Genomic DNA, 24,318 nt, shown 5'->3' with positions numbered 1-24,318 from the left:
CTGTGCTCATGGGATAAGAAGCCTGTCTGATATATATATATAAATATCCTGTAAATTATATATTTGGTGATATTGGTTATAATTGGAGCTTAGTGATGTCACGTGACTCACTGAAAGCTCCCCACTGCACTGGCAGCTTTTAAAAGCATGTTCAGTTGTGCTGGAGTTGGAGTATAACCTTCACAGACATGGATATAATCCTAATGTGGGAATATGTGACCAGGAGATAAGAACTTAATCTACAATGCCCTGTGTCTGGGGAGGGTAAGACTGTTCTTAGAAAGAACATCACCGCACAAGCTTTAAAAGAAAGATATTTTTTCTTGGACTGAGGATATCATCTGATAAAAAGTCAAATTGTAGAACCAGAGCACTTTTTTGTGCAAATGAAAGACAATTTTTGTCTTATGTTTTTTAAATCTGATGATATTAAGGAAAACATAATATACTGCATACTGTTATTTTGAAAAATGTATATAAAACATGATAAATTACTAACTAGGTACTTACTGTATATGGAAAGAACTTTGGGCTCCTTACATAAGGGGGGATGCAAACAATTTTTCCCCAATAGTACTGTGTGGCCTCCTTTCGGTGCTTCAGAGGGGGAAAAGTCTGCCAGGACTTTGCAGGGGACTATCAGTGGAGAAAAAGAGCACTGGTCTAATTAGATGGAGCTTCTTGGGGAAAGAAATGAAGTGCAATTTAGTAGTATGAGGGATTGCAGTGTAGCGTAGATATGCTAATCTATTATGTGATGCTGGGGTAGAGAATCTGTATGGTCCATTACAGGGTGCTGCCAATGAAAGGTGTACTAATCTATCACGATGTGCACTGGGCTTTATTGGTATTGGTGCTAAGTATTGTATTGATGTGGATTGTGTAATACAAAAGAAAAAAGGGGGGGCATTAACTTGAACTCGCCAGGTCCACCCCAATACCCCCTAATCACTTGACAAAGGCCCAGGGGAGTAGAGGTCTGATATAAACCAGCCCCCCCCCTCCCTGCATAGTCTGGATCAGATCCCCTATTATTACACCAGTGGCATTAGTGTAACTTTGGAAACTATGCATGCTAGTGATTGACGGATCATTTATAATTATTTACTATTCATTGCTTGTCAGATGAGCATTGCTTGATATGTTGATTTGATCACAGCTGCATTTATTGCATCTAAGTAAAGGAAAGTGCTTTATAAAATATTAGAGGGAAAATTGTGGAAGCACTCAAGGCTAAATCAAAATATATTTAAATATAATGGAAGTGCTACTTACAATGCACTTCCCTGGGCCCCTGTCTCATAAATAATTCAGTATAAATGCAAGTGCATGTTTACAAAACAGGGGTTTTTAGTTACCAAAGTTACCCTCTAATATAGTATATTGGCCTGAAGCTGTGGCATAGCTTCATGTGGTTTTTCAATAGCACCCCATACCCACCCTTTAAAACTATTGGTGGTCCTACGCTTTTAAATGTGGGCGTTGGTTTGGGCAATCCCTCTCTCTTAAAAGCCTTTACTGGCGGGGGAGGATTCAGCCTTCAAATTGAAACCAATGCTCAACACACACTGAACACAGGTAATGCTATTATGCAGAGAAATCTTTTTTTTTTTAAAAATAAGTTAGGGACCGCCATATGGGGTTTACCTTGACGTGGTATGGTGGCTTTTCAATTTTATGATCATAACTTTGGTAACTAAAAACCCCTGTTTTGTAAACATGCACTTGCATTTATACTGAATTATTTATGAGACAGGGGCCCAGGGAAGTGTATTGTAAGTAGCACTTCCATTATATTTAAATATATTTTGATTTAGCCTTGAGTGCTTCCACAATTTTCCCTCTAATAAAGTGCTTTATAAAAGCAATTGCCATTTTACATTGGCCTTAAAATGATTTGCTAATGAGCTATGATAAGCTAATGTGGTGACGCATGCCTAGAGCTAACAGAGGATGCTTGGCATGGAGCTGCACTGGAATTTTCCACTAACCGTGTGCCGGCTCCTGGAAATTTCCACTTCCTTCTTCCATCCAGTTTCTCATTAGCCGTTCCGACAGCGACAGGATGCTTTGGCACTCACAACAGTATCATAGCACAAAGGAATCCAGCTTGCTTTAGTCTGTCAGCCCTTACACTTCTACATTTACTTGCTCCTGTCTGCTAGAATTAATCTCTTGCCATGAATATTAATAGAGCAATCAAACAATGGGATAGGATACTCACACTGAACTACAGATACAGTCTTCATTTTAATTAATAGATCCCTGCTGGAATGGAAATTGTCCTTTCCTATAGTGCAGACTGCATATAACTTTGTTACAAACGACATGTGTTTACCAGTGATGACTGACTTGCAGCAATTTAGTTGAGGCCAAGGTTTAGCTGTGAGGCCATGCACTATACGTGGTTTAGAGCAAAATTGTTTACTTGTGTTGGTGCTTGTGCACATTGATAATGTAGCATTCCAACAGGAGAGGCTAATAGTTGGCTAATGAAGAGGTTCAGCCAGAATACAGTGTGAATCATCACATTCTCATAAAGACACCGCAGTAGAAACCCATCACTGATTCTGAATCTTAAAAACTCCTTTGAGTTAACTTTAATATGATGTAGAGATCCAAATCCAGGATTCGGTTCAGGATTCAGGCATTTCCAGCAGGATTGCCTGGTGTCTATATATAATTATATACACATAATTTACATATATATGCACATTTGGATTTGGTTTTCGCCTGAATCTTTCACAAAGGATTCTGTGCATCCCTAGTAGAGAGTGATATTCTTTATTTGTTATTTGTGTTTTTTAAGTTGCTTAGCTTTTTATTCAGCAGCTCTCCAATTTGCATTTTCAGCAATCTGGTTGCTAGGGCCCTAGACCACAGGGTCTGTTTCCTCTATAGCATTCAAATCCCCCTCTCTGCCGATTACTATTTCTTTTAATTGATGCGTCTGCGCTACAATGCAGTGGGGGAGGGGGGTTGCGGAGAGGCAGGAGCGGATTTAACTCCTGTTTCTAATTGATAGATTAGGAATCAAACAAACACTGCCCCGCCTCTCATACCCCTTGTTCCGGCCCTGGCCTTGGGCAATAAGGGTGGGCTGACCATGGTAATATTAAAAGGACTGGGGGATAATTTTGGAAACATAGGTCATTTCTTTCATATTTGGGGTGCTGCAGTAAGTTAATGGCATTTCTTTTTTACAGTTTCTGTCTATGCATTCCTCATAAAGAAGGATTAAGAAATGTATGCAGGTTTTGTAACTGTGATTAACATCATTAACAGCTAAACTTTACCTGTCGTGCAACTATTTAATGTATTTCTGCTTCTAGACTCTTAAGACCCCGGAAGCCTGTTCAGACTGGCCAGACACACACACAGGGCTTTGGAGGCATGCCAAGCAATATGCTATTCTTTCAAAATGTATACTCTCACTACTGAATGCAAGCCAGTGAAATACCATAAATAGCTACTCATTAGCTTATATGTCTCCATAAATTGGATGCTAGGTAAGCAAATGTTACACAACAGAAAACACTGCTTTATTTGCCTTTGCACTCAATGTATCTGCATATTCAGCATCTTAATATTCATTCATGTTACACCAGTTTGTCATTACAATCCTAATAAATTCACACCAGTACACTTTATAAATGTTGTGAGCCAAAACAACAGACCAGCCCATAACCCCCATCTCTCTAGGTATTGGTTCATCAGTTCAGTACACTTCTATCTGCCGTTATGCGCTGTATTTGTCAGGCAAAATGTTCAACTGCCCAATCATTGAGTGGTCACATACCCAGAGGCTCCAAGGGGGAATTAACAAATGTGTTGTAAGCAAAACTTTATATAAAAAAGCTGCAATTGTACCACCACATTTTTCAATATTGTCGCAGCTCTATTAATACATATGCAATAATATTGTTAACAGGGGGTATGACTGTCTTTGAATCAAAAATTGCTAGGGATGCACAAAATCCAGGATTCTGCATTATTTAGCAGGTTTGGGTTCGGCCAAATTCGGCTGAACTGAATCTGAATCCTAATTTGCATATGTAAATTATGGGCCGGAAGGGACAATCACTTCATCTCAAAACAAGGAAGTAAAAAAGTTTTTCCACTTTTTCCTTTTCTGACCCAATTTGCATATGCAAATTAGGATTTGGATTCAATTGGGTATTCACAGCACCGGATTAGCTGGGCAGGCACACTACCTCAAGGCTACAAATTTATTGTTATTGCTACTTTTGTTTACTCTTCTTTCTATTCAGATCCTCTCCTATTCATATTCCAGTCTCTCATTCAAATCAGTGCACTGTTCCTAGAGTAATTTGCAGTAAGTAACTAGCCAGTGCCGGGCCTGGGCACGGGCAGTGCAGCCGGGCCACCCTCCAGAATCGATCTTCTTACTGGCTGAGGGGGTGTGGGCCCTGGTCCAATCGCACCCCTGCTCCTCCGGTAGATCCGCCACTGGTAATTTGGGTCCTAGCAACCAGATTGCTGAAGTTGCAAACTGGAGAGCTGGTCAATAAAAAGCTAAATAACGCAAAAACCACAAATAATAAAACATGATAGCCAATTGCAAATTGTCTCAAGATATCACTCTCTTCATCAGTGATCCCCAACCAGTAACTCGTGAGCAACATGTTGCTCTCCAACCCCTTGGATGTTGCTCCTAGTGGCCTCAAAGCAGGCGCTTATTTTTGAATTCCAGGCTTGGAGGCAAGTTTTGGTTGTATAAAAACCAGGTGCACTGCCACACAGAGCCTCAATGTAGGTTGACAATCCACAAAGAGGCTAAAAATGGACAATCGCAGCACTTATTTGGCACCCCAAGAACATTTTTCATGCTAGTGTTGCTCCCCAGCTCCTTTTACTTCTGAATGTTGCTCACGGGTTCAAAAGGTTGTGGATCCCTGCTCCACATCATACTAAAATCCTTTTGTTGGAAACTGAGAGCTTGCCCATCCCCCCTTGAGACTGGAGTTTATTTCGGACAGCAAGCTGTATCTGTACTATTTATCCTAGGATTTATTTCTGTATAGAGATAATAGAGTAAATACTTGAAATCTATGTTTGGTGCCATATATCAACCAAAGCATCTTTTGTTTGGTTTAAGTGGCAGGTGATATATATAGTGATAAGTATTGAATTTGCAATAATGATTGTGCTTCCAGCTGCTAATCTAGCTGCATAATGAATATTACTTAATGATTTCACCTACCATATAGGGATTATCAGGAGTCTCTTTCCACACAGCATCACATGGACTCTGCACCTCATCATATGTAATGAAACAAAGGTTAGTTGGTTCTTGCCACATTTTGTATCTTCTGCACCAGTGGAATAACTACAACTAGCTGGGCCCCACAGCACATTATAATGGCCCCAAAACCCAATAACCTGTTTTGCAAACATATACAAAAAATGCAAAAATACACAGGCTGACATCAACCAGAGCCTTCAGCATGTGTGCCCATAGCCTTAGTGTATCACAGAACACCCAGAATAATGTGTACAAATATATTGTCAGTAGAGTGCCTAAAATAGATACTCAGCAGATAGCTGGATTATATGCATCTCTCATCATTTTGGATGAAGCCTCTGTATGGTAAGGACCCTTACACACCGCCATTTTTACCTGCTCTCCCATGCATTTCGCTTTCTTTCGTTCAGCTGCAGGGGAACGCAGGAGTAGACGCAGTTGATTATTTTGAAGGGGCTGTACTCACACAGACGCATGTAAGTGCCAAACGCAGGTTGGGATGCAGCAAGTTGCATTTCACATGCGTTAGGTGCATACATGCGTCTGTGTGAGTACAGCCCCCTTCAAAATAATTGACTGCATCTACTCTTGCGCTCCCCTGTGGCTGAACCTGAAAGCAGGGGAGTGCAGGTAAAAACGCCTGTTTGTAAGGGCCTTGAAGTATTTAAGATAACCTACTAAAATCACATTTTCATATTACAGTCAGCAAGAACAAAAGCTCCAGCCCTGGGCTACTGTCACACTGAGAGTTCCTGGTAATTCTCCAACAGTAGCTATGCCCCACATACTGTGCACCCTGAGGTATCCAAGCCATTTGCAGGATTCATTAATTCTTGTATCTAAAGATAATACAAATAACCACTTTAATGTTACTGTAGTTATTGAAGAGGCTACGTTGTGCACTGCACCAAACACTATAATAACACTGAATGGCATTCGCCCAAATGTATGTGAAATGTATCAGTCATTGAGTGAACAACAGCAGGGAAGGTACTTGAAATTCCTTGCATAGTGTGTCATAAATGCAAACTCACCCTGCAGTCTTTGCAGAAATAGTCAGAATATTTTCCTTGAGGTGTAGAGGGCTGTTATGAAACTATAGTGTGCATTTATGAACACAATGCAGTTTACATAGCTCAGATACAAATCACCAACGTTCTTATTATTTCAACAGAATAGTTCAAGGGGCAGATTCACTAAGGGTCGAATTTCGAAGTAAAAAATACTTCGAAATTTGACCCTCGAATTGAAATCCTTCGACTTCGAATATCGAAGTCGAAGGATTTAGCGCTAAACGTTCGTTCGATCGATCGAAGGATTTTTTTAAATCCTTCGAATCGAACGATTAAATCCTTCGAATCGAAGGATTTTAATCCAACGATCGAAGGAAAATCCTTCGATCAAAAAAAGTTTAGCAAGCCTATGGGGACCTTCCCCATAGGCTAACATTGACTTCGGTAGGTTTTATCTGCCGAAGTAGGGGGTCGAAGTTTTTTTTAAAGGGAAAGTACTTCGACTATCGAATAGTCGAACGATTTTTCGTTCGAATCGAAGTCGAAGGTCGTAGTCGAAGGTCGAAGTAGCCCATTCGATGGTCGAAGTACCCAAAAAATACTTCGAAATTCGAAGTATTTTTCATTCGAATCCTTCACTCGAGCTTAGTGAATCGGCCCCCAAATGTCCACTAATTCGTGTCTGCTGCAACTTGTGCATGCTGCACCAGTATAGCTGCAAATTGGCTTATTTTGGCAAACTATATGGGGATGGGGACACTGCAAAATATCAATAACAATAGTCAGCTCAGCTATGGACTGACGCTGTTAAAATGGCATTCAATTGTTTCCTTGTGTACCGTAAATGTGTGCAACTGTTTGCCCTTTATCACAACAGGATGGACAAAATGCTCACTGCAAATTACATAGTTACATAGGGTTGAAAAAAGACAAAGTCCATCAAGTTCAACCCCTTCAAATGAAAACCCAGCATCCATACATACACCCATCCCTACTTTTAATTAAATTCTATATACCCATATCTATACTAACTATAGAGTTTAGTATTACAATAGCCTTTGATATTGTGTCTGTCCAAAAAATCATCCAAGTCATTCTTAAAGGCATTAACTGAATCAGCCATCACAACATCACCCGGCAGTGCATTCCACAACCTCACTGTCCTGACTGTGAAGAACCCTCTACGTTGCTTCAAATGAAAGTTCTTTTCTTCTAGTCTAAAGGGGTGGCCTCTGGTACGGTGATCCACTTTATGGGTAAAAAGGTCCCCTGCCATTTGTCTATAATGTCCTCTAAATTGCTTAGTAAACAAATAAAATATGTTTTTTTAACAGGAATTGAATTGTGTTATCACAAACAAGAACATGTGAGACCTCTGAAGTCTTACATATTGCCCATTATGTGTATTCATTTTAACTACAGCATGAAATTGGAGACTTGTCTGAAAATCTTTTTTTCTGTATTAAGATAACACCCGTGGCATAACTACATATTACTGGGCCCCACAGCAAATTATTTATTACACAGACGACAATATCCCATAAGGTAGAGTTGCCAGACCTCTGACATACTTAAATCAATTTTTATTGGCAACCATTATTTTTTACTGACATATTAAAAAGTGTCATCATTTCTCAAAAAGTTAATGAACTTGTAGTGAAGTGAAAAGGAGAATTAAGGAAGAGTACCCAAGTAAGTAAAGACACAGTACTATTGTATTTATTATTATCATCATGTATTTTTTAGAGTGCCAACATACTGGAATCAGTGTCGGACTGGCCCACTGGGATACCAGGAAAACTCCCAGAGGCCCAGGTGTCAGTGGGCCCTCCTGCTTTTTAAACATTTGGCCTATTTCATGGTCATTCCCTATTTCTATGAGAAAAAAGAGGCTAGATAGATGGAATAATAGGTTATAGTATGTAAAGAAAATTGAATAGGAGAATAGAGGTTGAGTGAGGAGAGTAAGAAAATAATTCTTAGAGTGGGCCCCTGGTCTAAAGGTTTTTGGGTGGGCCCCTGGTCTAAGGGTTTTTGGTGAGACCCTGCTGTCCCAGTCCGACACTGACTGGAATTACAATTTGCACATCAGCCTGCGTCCCTCTGGGCCTCTAGTTTATTGCCCTCAGCCTCCCAGCACTGATTGCTCCTTTATCTCCTGTCTCATACCTCCCAACATTTTGGAAGTAAAAAGAGGGACAAAATTTTTTTTCCCGCATGTAGCGCAGACATTTTTTTGACCACACCCCTTTCTGTGGCCACACCCCCTAATTACCATGTTTGTTTTACAAAATTTGGCAGGTTATGAAAGTTTGAAAATATTTCTCCTTATCTAAACTGTGTTTTTGTGTCTCAAAATTGTTACAAAGTATCTTATTTGCATGTGTTAGCTGTTCTGGGCTCTCTGCTAAAAGCCAATTAAGTGAGAAATTTTGTTTCTTTTTCTGGCTGTTCGGTGCAGAGAAAAGAGGGACTTTCCAGTACAAATGAGCGACTGCGGGTTGAGCTGTCAAAAGAGGGACTGTCCCTCCGAAAAAGGGACAGTTGGGAGGTATGCCTGTCTGAACCCCTCTTCCTCTTCCACAGTCTGCACATGTGAGTTTACACCAGGGAACTTTAGGTGCCCCTGTGTTTGTAGCAATTAGGTCGCACTGTATAGGGTTGCCACCCAGCCGGTATTTAACCGGCACAGGTCTCAAGGCTAGTGCCGGTATTAAAAAAAAAAATACTGTCAATTACACGGCCAGTAACATTCTGAGGAGGGAGCTTTGCTGCTCCCTCCTCGAAATCCCCAGCTATGTGGGCTGCGGCGCCTGGGACGTCACGGTGCTTACGTGATGTTGTGACGTCACAGTCTCGGGTGATGAAATTTGTGGGCAGCGTGACTGATGTCCTTAAAGACACGAGTGCAGGGGGAGCATGCGGACAGTTGTAAACAGAAGAGCTGTGTGGTGCGGACAGCCTGGCAAACTGACAGCACAGCACACTATGGATGGGACTTTGGGTAGGATTGGTGGTGGGGCTTTGGGCAGGGCTAAGGCCAGTATTTTTTTCTAGAAAAGGTGGCAACCCTAACTGGGAACTGGCACTTATGTGATAGTGTCACACACTGTAACCTACAGCACTCTAATACCCCTCTGAATTGTATCTGTAACTGACTTTTTGTCTCCTTGACACTGAGCACTTTATCTGTATTGAAATTATATTTATGTGAATTGTATTTCAAATAGTATACTTAGTGTTCCTTATTAATGCAGTGCTCCTTGTTTGTTACTACTACTTTATTGTTTTGCTGTACAGTGCTTTGCTCTCAATGAGTGCTATATAAATATACATACATCCCACCATGCACCTCTCACCTACATACATTCATCCTCTCCCCTCAGACAAAACTCTCACATGATATCAGTTATTATTTTTGATAAAGTGTATCATGTAGAGGCAGTTATCAGAAATAGCACCGCCCTCTTGGATTCCTGCCCTGGGCCCCAAGTGACGTAAACCGGGCCCTACTGCCCTTCCTGAATAGCAAGTAGAGAGATGCTATGGGACTCTGTGTTCTGTCACCTGGGCAGGCAGATTCTTGTAACCAGAGGCGGGTGGGCGTGGCTAGAAGTGGAGAGACCGAGGGGAGGGAGGAGAGTGACTTGGTCAGATTACACTGACATTACAAAACAAGGGAACTGCGTAAGAAGCCGGCATCTTCTGTCAGCGGTGACACCTTCTGGAGCCCACAGTAACTGTAAGTGACGGCTCCCACCACTCACCCTAATAGAGCTCCGTGCCGATGGGTGGATATACATAAGGAGCGGGGCTAGACTCGTTTGCCGGATGGTGTTGTTGGGGGGGGGGGTCCACGCTAAACTGGTCCACGCTAAACTGCACCGACGCTCGTGCCCTGGGTTTGTACTTTCTTTCCTATACACGTGCGTGGGGTCATGACTAAGAGCCGGGACAACTGTGTGGGTAAAAGCGGCGCTGCCCCGGGCAGGGCTACGGCATGTCTATAAGCGTGGCTGTACGGATCGCATTTGGGCGACGGTAAAAGCAACCGATGCGCCATTCCGAAAGCATAGGACATCGCACGCAGGACAGGTATTTCGCAGCAGGATGTCCTAAAATGCGTGCGTTCTGTATGGCTGCTCTTCTCATTCATTCGTACTAGGAAGCAGCTTCATCTCCTTCCCCCCCCGCCCTTGTCTGCTGTTCCATTTAAAGGAACAGTAAAACCAAAAAAAAAATAATAATACAGTGTTGCCCTGCGCTGGTAAAACTGCTGTGTTTGCTTCACAAACACTACTATTGTTCATTTAAACAAGCTGCCTAGTAGCAATGGTGGAAATTGTAAAAGGGCTATATGACAGGATAATTAATGTATAACAGATACCATTATGTTCTACAGAGCTTATCTGCTGTGTAACTTGAGCCTTTTCTCCTTTGAATAGCTGCCCCCATGGGCAAACACTGCAGTTTTACTAGTGCAGGGCAACACTGCCTTATATTTTTATTACTTTAAAACAATTTCATTTTTTGATGTTACTGGTCCTTTAATGCACTGCCTGCCAGCGCAATCTGCTGCCTACAGGGGCCACGTTTGTCTGTCTGTCTGTCTGTCTGTGCTCTCAGGAACTATCCACAGCCTGTGTGCTTTAGCCAAAGTTCGCTCTCCCCTTTTAGTTTACAATAAGCTTACATATATTGTTATCGTGGGTAGATTGTGAGCTCTTTTGCACAGGACTCTCTTAAAAATTGTGGATCACCGTCACATTAACTTTTAATATGTTCTAGAGTGGCTAATTCGAAGCAACTTTTCCATTGGTCTTCATTATTTATTTTTAAAGTATTTGCCTTCTTCTGACTCTTTTCAGCTTTCAAATGGGGGTCACTGACCCCATCTAAAAAACAAATGCTCTGCAAGGCTACACATGTATTGTTATTGCTACTTTTTATTATTCATCTTTCCATTCAGGTCCTCTCCTATTCATATTCCAGTATTTATTCAAATCAAGGCACGGTTGCTAGGGCAATTTGGACCCTGGCAACCAGATTGCTGAAACTGCAAATTGGAGTGTTGCTGAATAAAAAGCTAAATCATTTAAAAAACACAAATAATAAGAAAACCAATTGCAAATTATCTCAGAATTTCACTCTCTACAACATACTAAAAGTTCATTTAAAGGTGAACAACCCCTTTAACCCTTGTGTCTGTTAGTGGCTGTTTTGTATTTGACTCTGTGTGTTCAATGTATATACCTATGTAGAAAAAGTTAGTGCTGTATAAATATGTGCTATTGAAGAGGGCAATTTCCTGGGTCTGTATGATGCCAATTTCCCCCAGTCCTGTTGCCTAGTGACGCAGCCTCCCCTCCTCCTGTCTCTGCATATAGCAAAGAGAATGTAGTCCATTGTGATTGCTGGGAAATTCCGGAGCTATTAGCAGCCTGAGTAGAACATTGCTGGAAACAGTAATTGCATGATTGAAGTGTCCACTTAAAGTGCTCTACACCATACTGCTTATACAGTTCAGCACATATGATTCAGAGGCATGGCTGCCATCAGGGGGGGACGACAAGTCCTGGGCCTGACGGGGGGCCCGGCAGTGCTGCATTTTTGAAAGAGCCAGCCCCTCTTACGAGCGCCCGAGCCTTGCGGCCATTTCGCAGGTTGCCAAATGCGGAAGTGCCGAACAGCTGAAGCCGAAGTCCTGAAGCGGCGAAAGACCCGAAGTCACGAAAACAGCCGAAATTGTAGTCCTGAAGTGGCGAAAAGAACTGAAGTCACGAAAACAGCTGAAATTAAAGTCCTGAAGCGCCGAAAAGACCCAAAGTCACGAAAGGAGGCGAAGTTAAAGTCCTGAAGCCTTGAGTTCAACTCTACTGAACACCAGTTTTTTTTTTTTGTTTTTTTTTTAATCCACTGGCCACCAATGTATTATTTTAATACTCTATAGGCCCCTGGCACCAATGTTTTTTTATATATTTTTTTAAATTTTTGGGGCCCCAATTTTTTTTTTAACTTTTAAGGGGCCCTGCCACCAATGTTTTTTTACAAAAAAATGTAAAATAAATTTTTTTTTTGGGGCCCCCCCAATTTTTTTTAACTTGTAAGGAAGGGGCCCTTGCCACCAATGTTTTGTTTAAAAAAAATAAAATAAAATAATTTTTTTTAGGGGCCCCAATTTTTTACTGAACACCAGTTTTTTTTTTTTAATCCCCTGGCCACCAATGTATTATTTTAATATTCTATAGGCCCCTGCCACCAATGTTTTTTTTTTTTGTTTAAATTTTTTTTTAAAAAAAATGTTTTAATTTTTTTTTTTTGGTGCCCCAATTTTTTTTAACTTATAAGGGGGTCCTGACCATCAATAGCTTTTTATAACTTGTGTGTGGTTACTTTTTTAGCACTGATGTCTGTGTGGTCTCTTAACTGTGATGTGGAGTGGGCGGGATATGGGGTGGGGCTTGGGCGTGAGGGTGGGCTTGTTGTACGGGGCCCCGTGATTTCTAATGGCGGCCTCTGTTCCCTTTAAAGGTGGTTTCATTGTGGTGTTGTTGGCATGTCTGGGGTTACTGTAAAGTCCATTTCTTGCATTCTTCCAGCATGACATCTAGGGTTAACTTCCTGTAGCCTGTGGCTAGTTTATTTAACCTGTGACTCGTTAGCCAATCCTTCTTTGTGAGGGCATAGTAGAAGCTCCACAACAGCTGGATAGCCAGAGGTAGCAGAGACTTATGAAACAACAGCAAGTAATATATGGTTTCAATTTGTAATAAAGAAAAGCTCATATTTAGTTATGTCATTGATTTATAACTTCAATATTTTGCATCGATTAATATTCTTAGGTCGTCAGATGTTCAAAAAGGTCTGAAATTCATGTATGATCTTATGGCTACATATGTCCTAAAACAGTCCTATATAATACAATCGGTACAATTAAGAAATTCTTCCTTGCAATTTTGTTCTAAGAATTATGGGAAACTTGACGCTATTTCAGAAAGTGAACATCAAAGTCCAACAGTTTTTTCTTGTTTCCAGAGTTATGAAGCATGAAAAGTGTTCCAATGATATTTCTGTTCTCCACAGTTCAATATGGCTGAGATGTTCAAGGTGGAAAGCCCACACGTGCGATATTTAAAGGATGTGATAGAAGCCGATTACAGCTATGACACCACACAAGTCTATGAGGAGAAAGGTGTCACCAAGGTAAGTGTCATTTGGTCCTGATAAACTGCATTTAGATCATTAAAGCCTAATACAGTATCATGGAAAATTAGGCCCGATTTAGTAACTTTTGCTGTCATTCTTCTAAGGGAACTTGGATAGCTACAGTAGCTATCTAATATATATGAGTGCTGTTTATTACTGAGTCTAGGCAAATGCATATGCCAAATTTTAGGCACCCCCCCTTCCCCAGTGATTATAATAACTTAGCTGATACCGTGGACTGGTGATTCATTTAGCATAAAACTGCACCAAACCTGGATACTTCTAGCAAACATCTGAAGGTGGTCTTCTTCTTCCATTTTCGCACCCGGTGCACGTGCAGTAGAGTGAAAAGCCATACTCTAAGCAAAATGCTGCCTTTATCACTCTACTGCACATGTGTTGGCCCAGGGCCACTAAAAAAGGAAGAAGTGGCAGAAGACGATGGCTCTGTGGTGCTTGTTCAGAAGTTAACAGGGGCACCAGCCCAGGGTAATGGGGGAAGCAATTATAATCACTAGGAGGTGTCTAATATTTACCCCTCATTTACCACTAGGCTAATTCAGTAAAATGTGAAGTTGTGTCCTTGTCGCCGAATGCTGGCGACTTTTCGCTAACATTACTTCGCAGTGCGATCATTTCAAAGTGAAATTAAGATAGCCATCACTTTTGCCTAGCGAAATTTGAATAGGGCCGGTACATAAAGTCATATGAAAAAGTTTGGGAACCCCTCCTAAATGGAGTTTTGTTTATCATTGGCTGAGCTTTCAAAGTAGCAACTTACTTTTAATATATATCATGTTTAATGGAAACAAAGGGTTGTGAATTGCAGGTTGCGGGTACGGGTTCCAAAAAATGGACCCGCGCAGGACTCAAGGCTGTGAGACAATCTAGTTGCCTAGAAAAGAATGGTGTTGGTTTTGCAGCCTATTGCATTAAACAATTAAACATGCTCATGTTATTTAAGAGAATACAATGCTTGATAAATCAAATACAGTTCAATTTTAACAATAAAAATTCCTATTTAGAGCCTTATTACCCAAGAGTAGATTTAACACATTTCTGTACTGATAAGCTTTTTGTTGGTCGGTGCACAGAGATAAGTGACTGCTGACAAAGTAACATGTGTAGGGTACATTTACAATTTAAAGCCAATATTCTTATTCCGATCAGATGATAATGGAGGACAAGTGTAAGATCTTTTTTGTCCTGCACATCATACATGACTGTTTATTCATTTGATGACCATATGATTTTAGGTTTCACTTTTGTTTCATTTTATCCAAGAGTAGACCCATGTGAAGGATCTATTTTGTTGCTCCTGAATGTGAGCTGCATTAACTTTACTTATTCTTGTTGTACTCAGGTCAAACCGTGTTCCACCAAGTTTACGTTCCACACAGAGAGAAAAGTTCCCAAACTTGGTGTCATGCTGGTTGGCTGGGGTGGAAATAATGGAACCACTGTCACTGCAGCTGTATTAGCCAATCGTCTGGGGCTTTCTTGGATGACCAAAACAGGAAAAAAGGTATATTCACACACACTATGTATTCATTTCTGAAGATAAAATGTTCATTCACTTGTCTAGTGCTTATATGTGATCTCTTTTATCATACTTAGTTTTTCAGTATAATGAATGAAATGGTAGTACTTTATATTGTATAATATCCTATTACTAAACACAGAGAAATATTGAAAAATTACACTATTGCATTGGAGACAGTAACTTACTATATACAAATATATATATTCTTTAGGCCTTACTGCTTTTCTTATCAAATAGTGCTAGTTTACTTATATTTTTAATAATGCAATGGATAACTGAGAAGTGTTACAAAGGATTGTTGATGGGTGTATTTTGTTTTATAAAAGGCTTCTTCCATCCCCCCCTTTTTTTGCCTTACAGGTTGCAAATTACTATGGCTCACTGTTCCAATCATCCACTGTGTGTCTGGGCAGAGGTTCTTCTGGGGAAGTTTTTGTCCCTTTCAGAGACCTTCTGCCCATGGTTAATCCCAACGATCTAGTCTTTGATGGTAAGCCAGTAATATAGACATATTGTTATGTTCCGACTCTGGATATCTGTTTTTCTATGACAATCACTTCTTTTGTACCTAGGTTGGGATATCTCATCCTTGAACCTGGCCGATGCCATGTTTAGGGCAGAGGTTTTAGACTGGCAGCTTCAGGAACAGTTAAGACCATATATGGAGAAGATGAAGCCAAGGCCATCGATCTACATCCCAGAATTTATTGCAGCCAATCAGGAAGACCGAGCTGACCATACCATCCATGGAACTAAAGCTGAACAGGTAATTCACGTTGCTTCCGGGTTTAATTGGTTATTAAAAATAAGATGCCTCAAACTTTAGAATCTAACAATTTCTCCTTCTTTTTACTGCATTTCTACATTAAATGGCGGAATATTACTGTGTTGTAGTTGTCATGTTGTTCTTAAGTTCCTACCCCCTCCTTAATCACTTGCACAGTCTGACAACTGCACCTTTCTTTGGCTGTGTAAATAGGATCATGTACAGTAAGAAGAAATTGGGAATAGAGGAGAGTCAGTGGAGTTATGTATTCATATCTACTTTTAAATATGCAGATAAGTAGTTTTAGTTTACACAACCTGTAGTATAGTATGTGTAGACTAATGGCAAAAAAGCAGACTTGTGTGTAACAAACAGGGAGCTTTTTATTGATTACGAGAGGTGACAGGAAGACAGGGGTTCAGTGGTGAACCACCCATGTACCTGACCTTCTTCAAATTAAACGTTTTAGGTGCAGAAAATTCGAGAAGATATACAGGACTTTAAAAGGACCAGTGGAGTAGACAAAGTTATTGTATTGTGGACAGCAAACACTGAACGGTTCTGTGACATTATTCCTGGGGTGAATGATACGGCTGATAATCTACTTAAAGCTATTGAGGTGAGTAAATTTGATTTAGCTGTACCTTTTTCTCATCATGTTAAAAAGTGTTAATATGTCATGTGTTGTGATATTGTGGTGTTTGCTAACAGTGCATGTCATTTGCATGGCATTGTCTCATGATTAGTAAAAGGTGTTGTTTACTATAGGGGATAAAGTAACCATAAATACTTTTACTTTTCCCCTTCTGTATATTCAGTCATGGGAGTTTATTTGTATTGTTGGTATAAGGAGTTGAAACTAAATCATTGGTTTAATTTAGGGAATATAATTTTACTGCACCACTAAAACAGGCATATCCCGTGTAAGATTACTGGTAACACCTTCTTCTTCCTTCACAGAATGGTCTTGAAGTGTCTCCATCCACAATGTTTGCAGTAGCCAGCATCCTGGAGGGCTGTGCTTTTATCAATGGATCTCCTCAAAACACATTTGTCCCAGGGGCTATCGAATTGGCCATCAGGCATAATGTGTTTATTGGTGGAGATGACTTTAAGTCTGGGCAGACCAAGATCAAATCTGTTCTGATGGATTTCCTAGTCAGCGCTGGTCTCAAGGTAATAGCAAAACTGATTTAGGTATAAAGTTTGGTTTCTCATTTGCACATTATGTATTCTAGGAATAATTGTACCTAAACAGGAAAAAGTAGAATGTATTTCTAGTACACAGGCACACAGAGCCCCCCTCAGGCCAAACAAATAATGATATTTGTTTGATATCTACAGCAGCCTGTCTGCCAAAATCTGCCAGCCTGGTGCTTATGGGCATATGTACCTGTGAGCCACATTCAGATGTAAAAATAGTTGGGGAGCAACACAAGAATAAAATGTTCCTGGGTGGTGCAAATTAAGTGCTGTGATTGGTTTTTGGTAGTCCTGTGTGAACTGGCAGCCCGCAAGAGGCTCTGTTTTGCAGTACATCTGTTTTTTTTATTCAACCAAAACTTGCCTTCAAGCCAAGAATTCAGAAATAAGCACCTGCTTTGAGGCCACTGGGTGCAACATCCAAGGGATTGGTGAGCAACAGGGTGTGTTAGACCGTTTTGATAGGTGGATCACATTATACATCTGGCATGTGCCAAATATAAGTGACATCGTCAGACAACATGGCACTATCAGTATTAAAGGCTTGACAGTAGGACACACAAAAGACGGTTTTACCTGTGGTCCACACGTTCCCAAACATTGCAGCTACATTGTTGGGAATGTTAGGAGCCGGTGGAATTGCATAGTGACTTCACTATAATTCTTTCTCATCAGCATCTGTTAGTTAATATTCTAATGCTGTGTTCTATACTTGAATTTTTCTCCTACTTTCACCCTTCCTGCGCCTCATGGTTTATTTTATTAGTATGTATTGGAGAATGCCTTGCTGTTGGGAGGAACAATTCATTGGACATATTACTTGCTAGCTTTTCTGGATTTTGCCTGTAACCCAGTACTTCGTTTTCTCATTTTGTTGTGAACCCTTCTCTCATTTTCGTCTCACAGCCTGTCTCCATTGTAAGCTACAACCATCTGGGGAATAATGATGGGAAAAATCTCTCGGCACCCCAACAGTTTCGGTCGAAAGAAATATCAAAAAGCAACGTGGTGGATGATATGGTGCAGTCTAACCCTATTCTCTATGGGCCTAATGAGAAACCAGACCACTGTGTGAGTACTACTAGCCCACCTGCACATGCCATTGTAAAACCCTCAAGATATATGCATAGCAAATCTATTCTTTACGTAGTTCCTTAGTAATGACTAACTCTACAAAGAGCAGAAAATTATAAGTTAGAAGGAAAATGCACTTATTAACTTTTATGGTCAGTCCACACGAGCAGATTCGGGGAGATTTAGTCGCCTGGCGACTAATCGCCTCTTCTTCTGGGCGACAATCTGCCTTTGCGTGTCTTCCCGTTCGCTATAATGAAAAGTCGCCTGCGCTAAAGCACACACGGCGCTTTGTTTTCAGAAGAAGAAGACATGCAAAGGCAATTCAGGGAGATTGTTGCCCAGAAGAAAAGGCGATTGAGATCTGTCAGTGTGCAGTTCACTTCTGTTGTAGCTCTGAGAAATAGTAGTAAAGCTGCAGAAGAATCTGTCAAGCTCTCATGTGACTGCAGAGGCTACAAGCTGTCTTCTTACTTAGGACTTTGTTAACCAGTGCAGGGGTCACATAATATTTGGTGTCTTTTCCAAGCTTATAAATCAATTTCCACATAAGCAAACAGACAACTATATTAACTGGGATGACACAGTGGTTTGGTCGCCTTTTTATTGCTTTCCCATAAAACATGGCTGCTGCACAGGAAGTATACAATCATGTGACAAAAATGCTAACTGATTAGATGTAGTGTGTTTTAACAAAGCATGCTGGGGAAAAGGCTAACATACTAGATTTGCAGTGCCACATACTACTTACACTTTTTCATTCTTAAATTATTTTGGACCAGGTCGTTATTTTTCCTTAATTAAAATGGGATAATTATCTTCATAAAGTAAGAATAATTATAACATAAGAACATTATCCTCAGGGTTACATAAATGCACTTTTTTTTACAGTTTGTATTTTTTATCACATTGCATTTATTCTGTATTATTTTGGAACATAAAAATATTTCATAATAAAAGAAAATATTATTCTAAGCAATATTATTATTAATTAATTTTTTTCTTTGTATTTAATGTTATTTATAAATGTAAAGCCTTCGCTACCTGACTGTTTATATTCTCTGCACTGTTGGTTCTAACTCCTAAAATAATGTAGCCGAAGCCAACTCATTGAACTGAATAACAGAAAGGGAACTTTAATCGGGATAAAATTATAATGCTAAATAGTTTATTTACTTGTCAAACAGTACGGATCTCTTGGCATGAACCCCTTAAATGTTTGTTATTTTTTTATGCTCCTTCATGTCATTCCTGTACATTGGAAGCACTGTGGTGTGAAATTCTGCATTCTTATTCTCATTGAACAGGTGGTGATTAAATATGTCCCCTATGTGGGAGACAGTAAAAGGGCAATGGATGAGTACACATCAGAAATAATGATGGGGGGAGCCAACACTATTGTTCTGCATAATACATGCGAGGTAAGGTTCCTTTTATCTGTTTTTATTTGTATTTATTTGCTTCATACAGGCGACCAATGCACTAGTTTGGTGTTCCGCTTTGCATTCTGGTATTGCCAACTAACCACAAATAAAACCTTTGGTATTCAGTGCTCGTAACAGAAAATCCATTATCTGATGAGCTCTTTTGCATATGTCATCTAACTATCTTGTAAGTTAAATCTGAGATTTGCCAGCCATTCTTGTGTAAGTTTTGTATGCCTTGAAACATCAAACTGTACTGCAGCCTATGGCTCTAGAGATGAGACAAGTAATTAAGAAAGATCTCTGAAAGGGCAGCATTAACACACCCAGAACTATGGCCTAACTTTCTGATACCGAGTAGCTTGCAAGCAACATGTTGCCCACCAGCCCCTTGGATGTTGCTCCCAGTTGCCCCAAAGCCAAAGGCAACTTTTTGTTGCATCAAAACAGGTAAACTGCCAAACCGAGCCTCATGTAGCCTGCTAGTCAGCATAGGACTAGCAAATAGCCAATCACAGAACATATTTGGCATCCAAGGAACTTTTTTAAAGCACATGTTGCTCCCCAAATCTTTTTATTTTTGAATGTGGCTCACATGTAGAAAAGGTTGGGGACCCCTACAGTTCATGCTTTCCAGATATTCAGACAGCAGCTCAAGGAGAATGATCAGTAATATGTGAATTTGGGGGAATTGAACTGCTCACTGACCTAGCTGTGCTGTTGTGACATAAATAGTAGTTGTGGGGGCTAAGCAGGGGTGATTCTGCTCCTCAAAACTTCAGCGCACAAGCGTGTCAAAAAGTTCCACATCACTAGTGCAATGTGACTATAGGGGTTAAAAATTGGAAATTCTGCTCTTAAAGTTACAAGCGTTGGCTTTTTGCCACCCCTTAATCCCATCATAGCACTGTCAAATAAATCCTGTTGTGCAGCCACTGTATCTAGGGTGAGAATGTAGCAGGAGCTAGTCTGCTTGGCATTCATTTGTTTGAACCGATATGGGTTTAAGTGCAATATCCAGTCCAAGCTGACTACAAGTGGTATTGAGAGGCTCAGTGCTGGCAGGATTTGTCTATATTGATTTGTACTTTCACAGATGCAAGAACAGAGAGTTATAGTTGAGGAGGTTTAATGGTCTGGTGGACATTGCCATTTTCATTGTGCAGTGGGCAAGGTGAGTTACAGTTAAACAACTGCTGGGAAACTGCAAGCTCTAAAGGCAAAAAATAACTTTTTTTTTCCCAAACCTACCTATGTAGCTTCTTACTGAGTTGTTTGAAAAATAAATGTCACATTATGGATCTGCTCATAATTTTATATGATCCTCTTTGTAGATAATGTGATTATTGTCATAACCAAAAAGTAAACCCCCTCCTTTTCTTTCACAGGACTCCCTGCTTGCCAGCCCAATTTTCCTGGATTTAGTGCTTCTTACTGAGCTCTGTCAGAGAATAACTTTCCGCACTGAGACAGACCAAGAATTCCAGACATTCCACAGTGTGCTTTCCATTCTGAGCTTCCTGTGTAAGGCTCCTCTTGTTCCTGCAGGGACCCCGGTAGTCAATGCTTTTTTCAGGCAGAGGAACTGCATTGAGAACATCCTACGGTACAGTATATACAGTAGCTGTTGTGTATATTATCTAAATATCCTGTTTAGAAATAGCATGTTCTTGTTCTGACTTATGTTTGCTGATCTTAATGACCGTAGCCTGATTTATTGAAGATGTGAATAAGAACTGAACTCTCAATAAGTTCTAATGTGTCTACAGTTCAAGCTTTCTCATCTCTGCATCTGGGCATTTCCCTTAGGTCTGCATGCTCTTTAGTAAGGAACAAGAATCCTAATGTTTTCTTTCCTTACCAGGGCTTGCTTGGGTCTTTCTCCTCAAAACCACATGATGCTGGAGCACAAGATGCAAAGAAGCTTTGTCAGCCTCAAGCGGCCAAGCGTAGATTGTAATGCTTACCCTATTTCCAGTAAAAAGGGGAACGGTGTCAATGGTTTCCATCCTCCTGGCATCAGCAATGGCCTCAGCCACTCCAATGGACTGGGGAAGACTGTGATCAGCAGCGACATTGAGATTGAGAATTAGAGGAGATGCTGACACGACTTTTTAGAAAGAACTGGACCTTTGTAAATTAGAAACCTCAAACTGACATTACAGCTACTGACTGCACTGATACTGATAGTGCTTTTTATTTTTAGACTTGCTAGAGTGGTGTGCTGTGTTTTTGAGATGTTCCGGGACTGAAGTTCCTTATCTGTGTGGTTTGGTTACCAACCACCACTAGTCCAGCTCAATAAAATGAACTTCTGACAGCGTGTGATGTTGTGTCCCTTATCTTTCTCTACTCACACATTAATATTCATGCACATTGTGCTTTATAATTTCTCTATCACGTCCAGCTTTTATTGTCTATACTTACATATTTACTCAACTACCCCCTGTCATCTGTGAAGCTTTGAGCCGCACGTTTGAGAACATCATGAACGTACATGCATGGAAACCTTCAGCTGCCTAAATAAACCTGCTTATTTCTACATTTTTCAAATTATCTTTGCACATTCTGGGAATTTTCTAAGATATTTGATAAAAAGAAAATGCCCCCAGCATCATCTAACAAATCATTTCAAAGTATAGCCTCCTTTTGTAGAGACGTGCAGAATTTAACCCATGGGATCTCAAACATGTTATTCCTGCTGAGGAAACTTCAAATGTATTGCATTTCCCAGCTCAGCAGAAAAAGAAAGGGCTGGATAGTTCTGAAATATTTAGTATGGCAGAGGTATACTATTCACTTTAGGTTGAGATAACAAACTACACCATAATGGGAAATATCTGCAAGATATAAATCTGAAAGGGTATGTTCTATGCACCTCATATGGAGGCTGTATTGGTGAACAGCAGAGGATCTTCAATCTTTACCTTTCTCAAACCCCACCAGTACGAAGTATGTCTACTTTTTGCTTTATTGTGATGTATTTGTGTCCAAGAATGAACTTTCAGCCAATTACTTATCAGTTTATATTGTACAAAAGAAAAAGGGCTGACAATTTATTACAGCATTACCAGCTTTCATGAGATACAGGTGATATTAGTGACCTCCTATAATATCTGATGGCATCACAATGAATATCCTGTAAATTATATCCTTATAATCGATGCTTAGTGATGCCATTTGTGTCACATGACTCCCTGAAACTTGTGGATTATAACGAATCATGCACCCAAGTTGTAAAATATGAGCTTCAGTCTTGTGCCTTTATATAGTCATGGAACTCCCTGCTGAGTTATAATAGCCTTATATTTTACGGTAGAGGGTACATTATTCACTGGGGAATCTACAAAATGGTAACTGTACCATGTTATTTACTTATAAACATTCAGATGTTTGAACATGCCTTTTATAACTTAGACACACACAGAGCTTGTAGACTGTGCTGTTATCTCAGCACCCATAGCCCTTCAACCACACTCTCCAAGATGTTTACACTGCTGCTTAACTCCCCCAGGCAGTTCACCCCCTTCCTCTGGCTGGATCTTCTGTGACTGACTGCCATCAATTTTCAGGAGCTGGACCAACTGGAAGGGAACAAAGGAAAGTGAGCACTAGACAGAAGCATATAGCGAAGGAGGGATGAGAGGGAACGCTCTGTGGAACAGATGTGAGCCTCACCCTAAACAGGATGAAGGACAAAGTGGAATCAGAGGAGAGGGCATGAAACAGATGGGAGGCTGTAATTCTACAAAAGACAAAGAGAAGGAATAGTTCCCTGAAGAAATGTTTTGGTGACTTCCAATACAGTATCTTTATGAGTTACAGTAGGGGTACATTATCCACTTTATATATACACGGCTGGAGTTGAAACATTTAAGTGTTAGTTCACACGAGGAGATTCAGGGAGATTTTGTCGCCTCGTGACTAATCGCCTCGTCTCCCCGAACTGCCTCAGCGTGTTTTCCCATAGGCTATAATGAAAAGTCTCCTGCGCTAAAGCACACGCAGCGATGTTTTTTACATAGTCGCCCGAAGTTCCGGTGGACTATGGAAAAAGCATCGCCGAGTGATAGTGATAATACTGTTAAAAACCAAAAATGAATATAAATTGCAAAAGTGCTCAAAGATGCAACCTGATTAGGAGGCTGATTTACTAAGCCACATTTTATTTTCAGGTTGGACTTTTTGTTGCCAAAAACACAAAAAAGTAACAGGAAAAAATAAACTTTTCTGGGATTTATCATGTGACAAAACTATGCTAATTCCACTTGAGTACGAAGAGCTTATCTGTGAATAAACCTTTTAGTGGGTCAGGTGCTAGACAATGAAAAGACCACCTGCCATAGCTCAAGCAATATTTAAAGTTCAAAATACACTGTAGGGCACCAAAACTTCACTATTAGTGCTTCAAATGTGCTTTAATGGCTCCACTAATAGGTGCATACAAGACAACATTTCAGGCCCCACTGGGCCCTTTCTCAAAACCTCTGCAACAATTTAGAATCTGAAAATTCTCCAGCTAAATCCTGATGAAATCGTGTAGAAGTGATTGGTAGATGTCCCTTTTACAACTGGAAAAGCTTTCTCTGCTTCGTTGTTTTAGAGGGGTTCATTTATTTCAGGCCTGGATTTCAGGCAACGCCATAATAGCCCAGGCCTAGGGAGGCATAAATGAAGGGGCATCATGCAGCTCAGCCACACGGGTTTAATTCTAGAACACTTGCAACTAGGCGGTAGTGCTCCGGTACAAAGAGAGGATGAGCGATTCTTTGGGAGGGGGGGTAGTGGGCCTTTAACATCAGCTTAAGTACAGAGCATGTGCT

General features: G+C 40.4%; 1 protein-coding gene across 5 annotated transcripts; it reads left to right on the top strand.

The window, feature by feature from the left end:
* The first annotated feature begins 1,546 nt into the window (after positions 1–1,546).
* isyna1.L (inositol-3-phosphate synthase 1 L homeolog) lies at positions 1,547–21,818 on the top strand. Of its 5 annotated transcripts, XM_041580951.1 has the most exons (12): positions 1,553–1,578; positions 3,333–3,509; positions 13,363–13,482; positions 14,849–15,010; positions 15,389–15,518; positions 15,601–15,794; positions 16,264–16,413; positions 16,755–16,970; positions 17,904–18,068; positions 19,379–19,492; positions 20,884–21,101; positions 21,360–21,818. In XM_041580951.1, the coding sequence occupies exons 3-12, from the start codon at positions 13,369–13,371 to the stop codon at positions 21,586–21,588; spliced, it is 1,692 nt and encodes a 563-aa protein (XP_041436885.1). In that variant the 5' UTR covers positions 1,553–1,578; positions 3,333–3,509; positions 13,363–13,368; the 3' UTR covers positions 21,589–21,818. The 5 variants fall into 5 exon arrangements, with proteins under 5 accessions (XP_041436883.1, XP_041436885.1, NP_001086783.2 ...); XM_041580949.1 differs by lacking the exon at positions 3,333–3,509 and having other exon boundaries at positions 1,547–1,578; NM_001093314.1 differs by lacking the exons at positions 1,553–1,578; positions 3,333–3,509 and adding an exon at positions 9,994–10,021.
* The last annotated feature ends 2,500 nt before the right edge of the window (positions 21,819–24,318 follow it).

This window comes from Xenopus laevis, chromosome 1L (genome assembly GCF_017654675.1).
Source record: "Xenopus laevis strain J_2021 chromosome 1L, Xenopus_laevis_v10.1, whole genome shotgun sequence".
In the NCBI taxonomy this organism is placed as follows: domain Eukaryota; kingdom Metazoa; phylum Chordata; class Amphibia; order Anura; family Pipidae; genus Xenopus; species Xenopus laevis.
Note: the sequence above shows the minus strand (reverse complement) of the source record. Positions and strands in the feature narration are given on the sequence as shown.